The sequence below is a fragment of the Plectropomus leopardus genome, chromosome 3 (assembly GCF_026936395.1).
Source record: "Plectropomus leopardus strain MGB_pleo_1.0 chromosome 3, ASM2693639v1, whole genome shotgun sequence".
NCBI classification, from domain to species: Eukaryota; Metazoa; Chordata; class Actinopteri; order Perciformes; family Serranidae; genus Plectropomus; species Plectropomus leopardus.
In genome coordinates this window covers 26,210,363-26,221,328 of record NC_142178.1, presented here as the reverse complement: position 1 = coordinate 26,221,328, position 10,966 = coordinate 26,210,363, and the positions used below count along the sequence as shown (strand labels likewise).

At 36.4% G+C, this 10,966-nt stretch overlaps 1 protein-coding gene across 1 annotated transcript; it reads left to right on the top strand.

Annotated features, from left to right (window-relative positions):
* The first annotated feature begins 338 nt into the window (after nt 1-338).
* Nucleotides 339-8,408, top strand: LOC121942039 (polyunsaturated fatty acid lipoxygenase ALOX15B-like). Its single transcript, XM_042485115.2, has 15 exons — nt 339-491; nt 682-859; nt 1,239-1,443; nt 1,607-1,688; nt 1,928-2,050; nt 2,159-2,262; nt 2,740-2,906; nt 3,072-3,215; nt 3,612-3,815; nt 3,908-3,994; nt 4,100-4,269; nt 6,713-6,834; nt 6,974-7,074; nt 7,589-7,759; nt 7,959-8,408. Exons 2-15 carry the CDS (start codon nt 707-709, stop codon nt 8,136-8,138), a joined length of 2,013 nt encoding a protein of 670 aa, XP_042341049.2. The 5' UTR covers nt 339-491; nt 682-706; the 3' UTR covers nt 8,139-8,408.
* The last annotated feature ends 2,558 nt before the right edge of the window (nt 8,409-10,966 follow it).

Sequence of the window (10,966 nt, the reverse complement as noted above, 5' to 3'; positions counted from 1 at the left end):
TGCAAAAGTTTCTTGTAAAGACATGCAGCTTTCACGAAAATAATGCGACACTGTCACTTTGTACTTGTCTGCACTCATTTGACCATTTTATTCTTAACTGCCTCAAAACAAGAATGCTTGAATTAATTAATATCATGTCACAGATTCTATGATAAAACTGTCTGATAAATTTGGATTTTTGACATTCAGAACCAATATTTTAGTTCACTTTAGCGTCTCATCCTCAACAATGGACAAGCTGGTTTATCTTCATCACTTATACTTGAGCTGCCTTAGGACATTTGTATTTGCATCATCTTCCTGTCATTTTGCAAGTGCAGTAAAGGTTCACACTTTTCCAGTCTGTCATTACCAGACTGTTATTGCAACTGACTGGAAAGTCCCACAAATATAAGAGGAATATAAGAGGAATCAGTGAAGATAACTTTTATCAAAGGAGCAGTTCATCAAAGACGCAGTTCATCAAAGTAACGTCTTGGTCTCGTTGACAGGTAAGAGAGATGCTTTATAAAATGTTTTCAGTTAAAAAATAATTGTGTTAAAAAAGACAAATTTAACATCAGTTGTTATTTTTGAATGCCATTTTCATTGTGATACCAGTATTTAAAAAATGCACAAAGGCTCATGTTGAAAATTAACTTAATCAGTGCTAAGTGGTTATTAATTTTCTCTCCCCATCAGGATTCTTCTGCTTTCCAGAGTGAAGATGGTGGACTATGAAGTGACCGTTTCCACTGTTGATATCGCCACTGCCACCACTTTTAACAATGTCTTTATTAAGCTGGTGGGCACAGAAGGGGAGAGCGAACACACATGGCTCATAAGCTTAAAAGGAGCTTTATCATTCATCAGAGGAGCGGTAAGTCTGAAATATCCCTCTCTAAATTCATATCCAAGCCATTATAAGCATGTATATGTCAATTTATTATTATTTAAAAGTTGATGTAAAGCCTCATCAACTCAGGCTCATATGGGCAGCAACAGGATAGGACTGCTCTGCAAATCTTCAACATATGGCAACAAAAGGGCTCAAAAAAACAGAATAACATCATAATACGCTTTATGAATTTGGTATTTATGCAGTTTGATTATATTGCACACGTTTTATATTGTCCATCCTTCTACATGCAGAAATCCTATGCTAATTATTGGCATGTTACAGATCAGTTCTTGGTTATCAAATATACTTTATTCTCATTTCTTGAAATTTTCTCCAACCATCTTTGTGATTACTCTAGGTGTCTACATTTACTGTGTCCTGCCCTGTCTCCATTGGCAAGCTGGTTCTGATAGAGCTAAACTTAAAGCATATCCCACTGTTCTCAGAAGACTCTTGGTTCCCTGCCAAGGTCGAGGTTAAATCCCCTGAGGGAGACACCTACAACTTTCCCATCTACCGCTGGCTCACTGACAGTGAGGTCCACCGCTTCAGAGAGGGAACAGGTATGTCGAAATTTGCTTGTTTGACATCTGGTAGATTGTTCAATGACCACGGCATTAAAGAGAGACCAGTCCTGCAAGTTGGACAATAAGGAGACTGGAGTAGAATCATAAAACATAATGTAAATATAAACTATTTTAACCTCGTTATCCTCCTTTCTTTCAGCGCTGAGAGTCTTTGAAGACAGCCATCATCTTGGCAGGTACACTCGGGAGCAAGAGCTGAATCAGCGTGAGAAAGACTATCGGTGAGAACTCTGAGCTTATAGACATTTTCGCTTTCCATATTTTGACTCAACCTACCTGCCATATGACATTGTACCACCTGCCAGGGTTTATTGAGATGTTTTACATTACAAGTTGCAAAATGGCAGCATTGAATTTGTGTCCAGTACATTATGCTTGCATACTCTAAACTAAAACTGCAGATACACTGGTACCTAGACTGTCCATAGGTTCTCACTCTGCTTGTTGCTATTTTTCACAGCTGGCATGTGTATGTAGAGGGAGTACCCCACTGCATGAAGGCAGAAGGTCTTTCTGATCTACCTTCTGAGGTCCGCTTCTCCTTTACCAAGACCAGAGAGTTTCGTTTCACTGCACTCACTGCGTAAAGTCCTCAAATTATGTCAGACATTGATGTAGCTACAAATATATAAAACTATTAAAAACAAATGAAGTAATCAAGGTAAAGGTACTCTTTGCTTTTATTTTCTAGGCTGGCTGAGCTGCGACTGAAGGGATTAGCTGATTCCACAGAGAACTGGCCTGATATTGATGCTATAAATCGGGTGTTTTGCTGCAAACAGACTGACATTTTAGGTACTTACAAATAGTTCAATCAAATAGTAATTGTAACTGTAGCTGTATTATGTAAAAATACTTGTAATTATATATATATATATATATATATATGTATATATATATATATATATACAATAGTTGAAATAAGCCATTGAATACTACTTAAAACTGAACGGTCTCTTAGCTTCTTCACTTGTTTCATTAAATGGAAAAGCTGTGACAAAATGAAATGTGTATCCAAATGTATAGCGGTTTTCTAATTTTAGGCTTTGCTCATGAGAACTAGTAATTACATTTAATAATATATAATCAAGACTCTGACTTTGAAAAAACGAGAAGCATTATCCAATTATATTTGTGCCTCTGAATTCTGTTAAACACATTGTTTTCCATTTTCCAGTCTCAGCATACAACTAAGCTGATAAGATAAGTACAGAAAGACTTTCTGGCCCTGATTTTAAAACCCAATTAAAGTAAACTCTGTTCTTTTTTCAGACTATGTCCAGGAACATTGGAGGGAGGATGCTCTTTTTGGCTACCAGTTTCTGAATGGTGTCAACCCCATCTTGATCCGACGTTGTTCAGCTCTGCCAGATAACTTTCCGGTCACTGATGACATGGTCTTCCCCAGTGGTCAGTGTAGTTTGGCAGATGAAATGGAGGTGATGTCTTGTCACTGATTGATTTTAATATTAGAAACAATCATGTTTTTCCCCATGACACGTTGAATTTGGAACTGCATGTTGCACTTAATGTTCACCTAGTTGTATCTACACTGTAAGCATTTGAGTCTTATCATTTCTCACCCTCACTAAAATTTCAAACAGAAAGGAAACATATTCCTGTGTGACTACAAGCGTTTGGATGGACTGAAAGCAAACACGATCAATGGGAAGCAACAGTACTTGATGGCTCCCCTTGTCCTGCTCCACAAAACACCTGATGATAAGCTGATGCCACTTGCTATTCAGGTGAGTTTAGCACTCAAATATAGCTTATAGTGAAGCTTTAAGTTAAAGAGTGATCCATCTTCCAGGGCTGCCATGCCATGGGTCACAAAGGATGTCATATGAACAGAGTAGATAGAAATGCCTTAAAATAATACTAATAGAGTACAAACATATATGAAGAATGTGGATTAGAGAAAAAGGGACATGTAAATTGCCAGCTTACCTCCATTTTACCTTTCGCCACACACATTTAGATACGCACACACTGGTGTTTGTAGGATTACTGTTTTAAAGATGACCCTAGAATAATCTGCAAACATACAACTCCCACAGAAAATTATTATTGACCAGTACTGGCAGTACTGGTAATGTATCAAAATGACTGAATGAACCTACTCTTCTTTCTTTCTTCTGCAGCTGAAGCAGACCCCAGCAGAGGACAACCCCATTTTTTTTCCAACCGATTCTGAGTACGACTGGTTGACGGCCAAGATTTTTGTGAGAAGTGCAGATTTCAGCGAGCATCAACTCAATGTTCATCTGCTGCGCACTCATCTGCTCGCTGAAGTGTTTGCGGTGTCACTGCTGCGCAACATGCCTATGGTACATCCACTGTACAAGGTAACTAAAGAGAGTGTACTGAACTTACTGTAGTTGTCTGATTTTGTTAACATGTAATAGTGTTACTAACAGAGTTACAATCTGTGTCTTAGCTCCTCGTACCTCACACCCGCTACACTCTGCAGATAAACTTCTTAGCACGAGATCGTCTAATATCCGAGAATGGAGTTTTCACAAAGGTATAAAAAGACTGACTCCCTTACTAGACCATTACCTAAAAAATGTTTTATTGAATATCATGGACATTATTTCTCTAACTGTACTACTATTTGACTATTCACTAGTTTGCAGCCTCTGGTGGAGAGGGTTTGACAACACTCCTAAAGAGATCACTGTCCGCAGTGACCTACAGCTCCCTCTGCATACCAGAGGACATTGCTGAGCGTGGGCTGAAGGATGTGCCAAACTTCTACTACAGGGATGATGGACTCACGCTTTGGGATATCATCCACAGGTAGTAGCTACAGGTGTTGCGATACAGCAAAAAGAAAAAAAAGCCCAAAGCCTTTTTTCAGTGCAGTTGTTCTGTAATTTTTTTCAACGGTCAAGTTGCAACTTGACAGTTTCCAAACTGTTTCATTTTGGTCAGTTAGTCCAACTTAATGCAATTTCCTCTGCGCAGTTTATGTCAAAACCTATGCTCTTTTATGTTAGTCGCAGTTGCCAGTGGAGCAACATGATACATACATACAATACTATTTCTTCATGTTGGACGACATACAGTACTATGACTTTTTTATTCGTCTTTGGACTACATACTATGCTATGACTTTTTCAGTCAATTGTGGAAGACATAATACATTGTTACATTTTTATGCCATTTTGGACGATGTACTGTACTATGACATTTTTAGGCTGTTTTGGAAGACATACTATACAGTGTCTTTCAAAGGCTATTTTGGACAATATAGTTATGTAATATCAGTAGAGAGGGAGTGATGTTGTACTTTATATCATCATGGCTATGATTTGGTCATAGGTAATTGGTAATCACAACTGTACATATTTATATGAAATATTTAGGCCGTTTTGGATGAATTTCCATACTATCAGTTTTTTAATTCCATACAATACTCTGCATGACATACTTTACTATGACTTTTTTATTAGTCTTTGGACTACATACTATACTGTGAATTTTTTTTGTCAATTGTGGACAACATACTGTATTGTTACATTTTCGGGCCCTTTTGGATGACATAGTGTACTATGACTTTTTTAATGCATTTTTGGATGACATACTTTACTATCATGTTTTAAGGCCATTTTGGGCAGCATTCTGTACAATCACTTTTTCATGCCTTTTCCGATAGCATTCTGTACTATGACATTTTCAGTCCATTTTGGAAACTTAACTATACATTTTTAATGCCATTTTTGATGACAAAATATACTATGACATTTCAGACCATTTTAGACGACATACTATACAATGACGGTTTTGGGCAATTTTGGACTACATATTAATCTATGAATGTTTTAAGGCTGTTTTGGATGCCATATTATACTATGGCTTTTACAGGCTATTTTTGACAGCATACTATACTCTGACTTGTTTTAAGCAATTTTGGATGGCATACTATGCTTTGACTTTTTCCATGCCATTTTGGACGATGTACTGTACTATGATGTTTTCAAGCCATTTTGGAAGACATACTGTACAATGTCTTTCTTAGGCTGTTTTGGACAATATACTTAAGCAATATAGGTCCAGAGGGAGTGATGTTGTACTGCATATCATCATGGCTGTGATTCGGTCATAGGCACAAGGCTGCTGCGAGTGCTGAAGGTAATCACAACCACTGATCACAACCGTACAGCCGACATACCATACTATCAGTTTTTTCATTCCATGCAATACTCTGGATTTTTTTAATGCTACTTTTGACAACATACTATTACTTTGTATACTATGGCTCTTTTTATGCCATTTTTGACATACTATACTATTACTCTTTTAATGCTTTATTGGATGACATACTACACAATGATTTATTTACTTAGGTATTTTGCTATTTTTGATGACAAAGTGAAAAATAGAAAAAGTGATTGTGGAGTATGTTTTCCAAAATAGCATTTAAAGAGTCATACAATATTATGTCATGCTAAATAGCATTAAAAATTCATGGGATAGGTAGTCGTCCAAAAGAGCATAAATTGGTCCTAATATAATATGTCGTCAAAAACAGCATTAAAAAGTCATAGTATAATAAATCACCCAGAGTAGCATGAAAAAGTCATAGAATATATTGTCATCAAAAATAGAATAAAATACTTGTGTAGTTTGCATCCAAAATTGCATTAAAAAGTCATAATATAGTATGGATTTCAAAACAGCACACAAAAAAATATCATAGTGTAGTTTTTCATCCAAAATAGCATAAGGAGGCAAAATATAGTATTTCGTCCAAAGAAACATTCAAATTCCATAATGTCACATGAAGCCCCACAATAGCATAAAAAAATTCAAAGTAAAATATGTAGTCCAAAATATTATAACTATTTCTCCCAAAATAGCATAAGAAGTCATAGTATAGTAATTCATCCAAAAATGCATAAAAAATCCATAGTTCACCCACACACTTTTCACAGTAGAGAATTATCAGTTGCGCACCTTGACTGCCATATACCACTAAATTCACACTATACACATCACCTTTGATGCATAAATATGAGTTGTATCTATCTTTTTATCTAACTCTCAGCAAGAAAGCGAACTGGCAGGTTTTCGAAAATGTCAAATGAAGTTGTGTGATGCCCTGTTTCCGACATTGAACTAAAGTGATCATTCTAGACCCTTAAATTGTGTTGCAAAAGAGTATCTAAAGTGCGCATAAAGAAATGCATAATTCAACTAGGAATGTGTTTTACATTTCACTTATTCACATTTCTTAAAGTTTTGCGCAGGGAATGATCAGCTACTACTACAGGAATGATGCTGAGGTCCAGCAAGATTCTGAACTGCAGAAGTGGATTTCAGACATTTTTGAGCATGGATTCCTTTCCCAAGCAGGCACAGGTGGGCTGTGAGGAAAAGCTCAATCGTCATGATGGAAATGTGCACATTTGTATTTTAATTTAATGCAAAAATAAGTTACATTTAAATTTTGTCATCTAGATGCCTATAAGTAATGCATTTTATTCCCACTAATTCTCAGGAATTCCACAGAGCTTCACCAATGTGGCTGAGTTGGTCAAGTTTGTCACCATGGTGATCTTCACTTGCTCAGCACAGCACTCCGCTGTGAACGGTGGACAGGTTAAGCCTTTTAATTTAACAAATTATCAATTACAATTTTTGCTGTTTTGATAAAATGGATTGATGGGTTGCAAGATGGATGAGATCAACAAAATTTTACAGCCACTCTAGCAGGTCTTTAAAACTGTATGCAGGAAATTATGACCTAACAAACACTAGCTAACTCACAATGGCACCGCTAACATGCTGACTTTCAACAGTACCATCACAATGTGTTTACCTTATTAGGTTGGGAAGGTTTAGCAATAAGAAAAAGTACAGCTGAGGGTGATGAGAATATCATTAGTTTTGCAGATATTTGAGCAAAAACCTAAGTATTGGACAATTAAAAATATGATCTGTTGATTGTGCTGGATGAATAGTCAGTTATCACAGTTCATCTTTAGGTCAACCTGAATATCTGAACCAAATGTAGTGGCCATCCAGATTATAGTTTTCAAGACATTATCTTACTACCAAAAAAATACATGGTATGGTAACAGTCAGTCATCTGTCAAACATTCATTTATTGCAGTATGACTATGGCGGCTGGATGCCCAACACTCCAATCTCCCTGCAACTTCCTCCACCAACCACAAAAGGGACAACAAGTGAAGCCACAATGTTGCAGACATTCCCTGCTGTCAACACAACAGTTCAGGGAATGGCCTCCATGTGGCTACTCAGCCAGCAGTCATCTGACTTTGTAAGTGCCACTAACTTTATAAAATATTTATTTACGTACATCATATGTTCAAATTGTGCTAAGTGGATTAATATGTCGTTAGAGAGCAAGAATACCCCCTACCTCAGTTGTAGGCTGCTCACGTCCTACAACTGTACAGTGTAATGCCAATAATTTCTGTTTGCTAAACCTTTTTTATATGTATCAAAAATCTCATCAGGTGCCTCTTGGCCAGTACCCAGAGGACCATTTCAGTGAGGAGATTCCTCGCAAGCTGATGGAGGATTTTCAAAAGAAGCTTCAAGCATTAAGCGCAGTCATCAAAACTAGAAACAGGAGTCTGGAGATCCCATACACATACATGGATCCAAAGGAGGTAGAAAATAGTGTAGCCATTTAATTATCAGAAGGTGTGATGTCCTCAGTTATTGGCCAAATCAGCTTCATATTAAAAACAGTAAGAAAGAAACTACATTTGAAAATATCTTAATATCTTAATATAATATCTTAATGCTCAGTAACCTCAACAGGTTACAACGTACACCATTTGAAATGTAAAAAAAAACAAAAAAAAAACTGTTTTTTAAAATTTCATGTCTAAATGGTGCCTGCAGGCAACATTTTACCATTGTGCAACAACCTACTGGAATAAATACATTGAAGAGTCTAAGCATGTTTCATCCATCAATACATGAACCATTTAACAAAACAAACTGTCATAACCTTCTGTAAGAAAGTTATGTCAAATTTGAGTGTTTGATCACTGGTGCTTCATTTGAATGCTTGTTTTCAGTGAGTGTCAACCCATTCTCATTCTGAACTTGTCAAATAGCGCTGCTCTGTCAGTGCTTTCAGCGTTCGAGTTTGACGCCCAAAACAAGCCTACTTTCAGATGAGAATGTTATCGGACAGAATGGGTGGTATTGTTATCATAAGCTGGCAGACAGCCGGATGGCAGCACGTGCACCTACATGCAATGCTCATTGGTGGCGTCACTTAACATCACGGGACAAAACCGGTCATGTGCACTTGAAATATTGAAGGACAGCGTAAGGTAATAACGCTGCTGGTAACCACACATAACTTAAGGGGTGTATGGGTTTACTTCCTGTGCAGATACATTTTACCATGTGCCTTTTTTTTTGGTGCCATTTTGCCTAAATCTAACCATTTGTGACTGCCTAATCCCAACCATCGTGACAGTCCACGTTGTTGTATAAACATAAGAACAGTGCTGCATCATCCCACTATGTGTATTTGTTGACATCAACATAACGGCAGCCAGGAGTTTAAACAGCTGACACAGGATACCTAAAACATCGGTTGATGCTGAGGGTCCTGTGTTGGTTGTCAGTCACCTGTGTCTTTCCTGACACAACTAACATCAAATTTATGTATGTAAAATTGTAGAGATAAAAAGAAAATTATGATTACTGGTAGGCATTTGAACAGTATATATACCGAAATACACAATACCAGTATGTCATGGTGAATCCATAATGATACATTGTTGTCTCAAGGCAACATTTGCATTTTAGCAAGTTTCAATAACTCAGTTAGCAAATAAAGGACATTAAACTGTTAGAAATTAAACTTTAGTCATATATTATTGTGAATCATTTTTTTCCAGACTGAGAAAGACCATAAAATTACAATGTCACAGTTTTTTTGTGAAGAAAAATCACTGATCTGATCCTTGAAGGAAAGTCTGCAAAAAAGGGATTCAGCATGGCCTCCAGAGAATCATATGACAATTTTAAACACTGCGTTAGGTGCCTTATGGTCCCACCTATTTTCTTAAAGTTTTGCATCTTAACTTGGAATGTACTGTGAGTATAAGGCCAAAAATGGGTATGTTGCACAGGCAACATCGTACCATGTTTTACATACATGTTTTTTCAACATTGTATACATGACATGTCTTATCATTTTTTTGCCATATAGCCTTTTCTGTCATTTTTTTCCACATGCTACATTATGATGTTTTTGGCTGAATTGTCAGCAGTTTCTATTATTCAGTGTGTAGACATGGTATTGTGTGTGGTTTTAAGCTGTTTTTTGAACATGCTATATTATGATGTTTTATGGACTTTTTTTCGACATTCAATACTATGACGTGTCTAGACATGCTATACCTCATGGTTTTTCAGCTGTTTTTTTGGACATGTCACATTTTGGCATTCTTTGCCATACTATAGTGTTGCTTTTTATGTAACACATGCTATATTATGGGGGGTTTGGGGCATTTTTGCAAGATTCTATATTATAATTTTATGCAGTTTTCAGCTGTTTTTGGGAAATGTTGCATTTTGCTGCTATAGTATGGCATTTTCTGTTATTTTTTCAACATGCTATTTTATGGGGTTAGGGTTAGGGTTAGGGTTAGGGTTAGGGTTAGGGTTATTTTCTGTCATTTTGTCTACATACAAAATTATGGTATTTTTGGCTGTTTTTGCAATAGTCTATCCTTTCATGTCACGGCGTGTCTTTGCACGCTATTTTGTACTATTATGAAGTGTTTTTATCCTTTTTTAGGATGTGTCATATTTTGATTTTTAGCCATACCTTTTTGGCCATTTTTGCAACTTTCCTTGTTATATGTGTTTTTATAGCTTTTTTGTGTGTTCTGTTTTAAAGTGTTTTCAAATACTTTTTCGGACATGTCATATTTTTTCATTTTTACCCTTACTGTAGCCTTGCCTTTTTGGTCACTTTTTTCAACAATCACAATTATGCTTTTTTGGCCATTATTGCAACTTTCTTTACAATGGCCTGTGTTTGGGCTATTTCATGTTGTTTTCAGCTGTTTTTGGGACATGTCATATTTTGACATTTTTAGCCTTACTATAGCCTTGCCTTTTTGGTATTTTTTCCTAAATCAATAAAAAAATGCTGTTTTTAGGCCATTTTTGAAACTTTCTATGCTATGCCGTTTCTTTGCATGCTATTTTGTGCTGTTGTGAAGTGTGTCTATCCTTTTTTACGACGTGTCATATTTGGACACTTTTACCCTTGCTATAGCCTTGCCTTTACGGTCATTTTTTCAAAATCTATGATTATTCTTTTTTGACCATTTTTACAATTCTCTTTACTATGGCATGTCTTTGCATGCTTTTTTGTGCTGTTTGGAAGTGTTTTTGTCCTTTTTTGGGATGTGTCATGTTTTGGCATTTTTACCCTTACTATAGCCTTGCTTTTTCAACATCCATAATTATGCTTTTTTGGCCA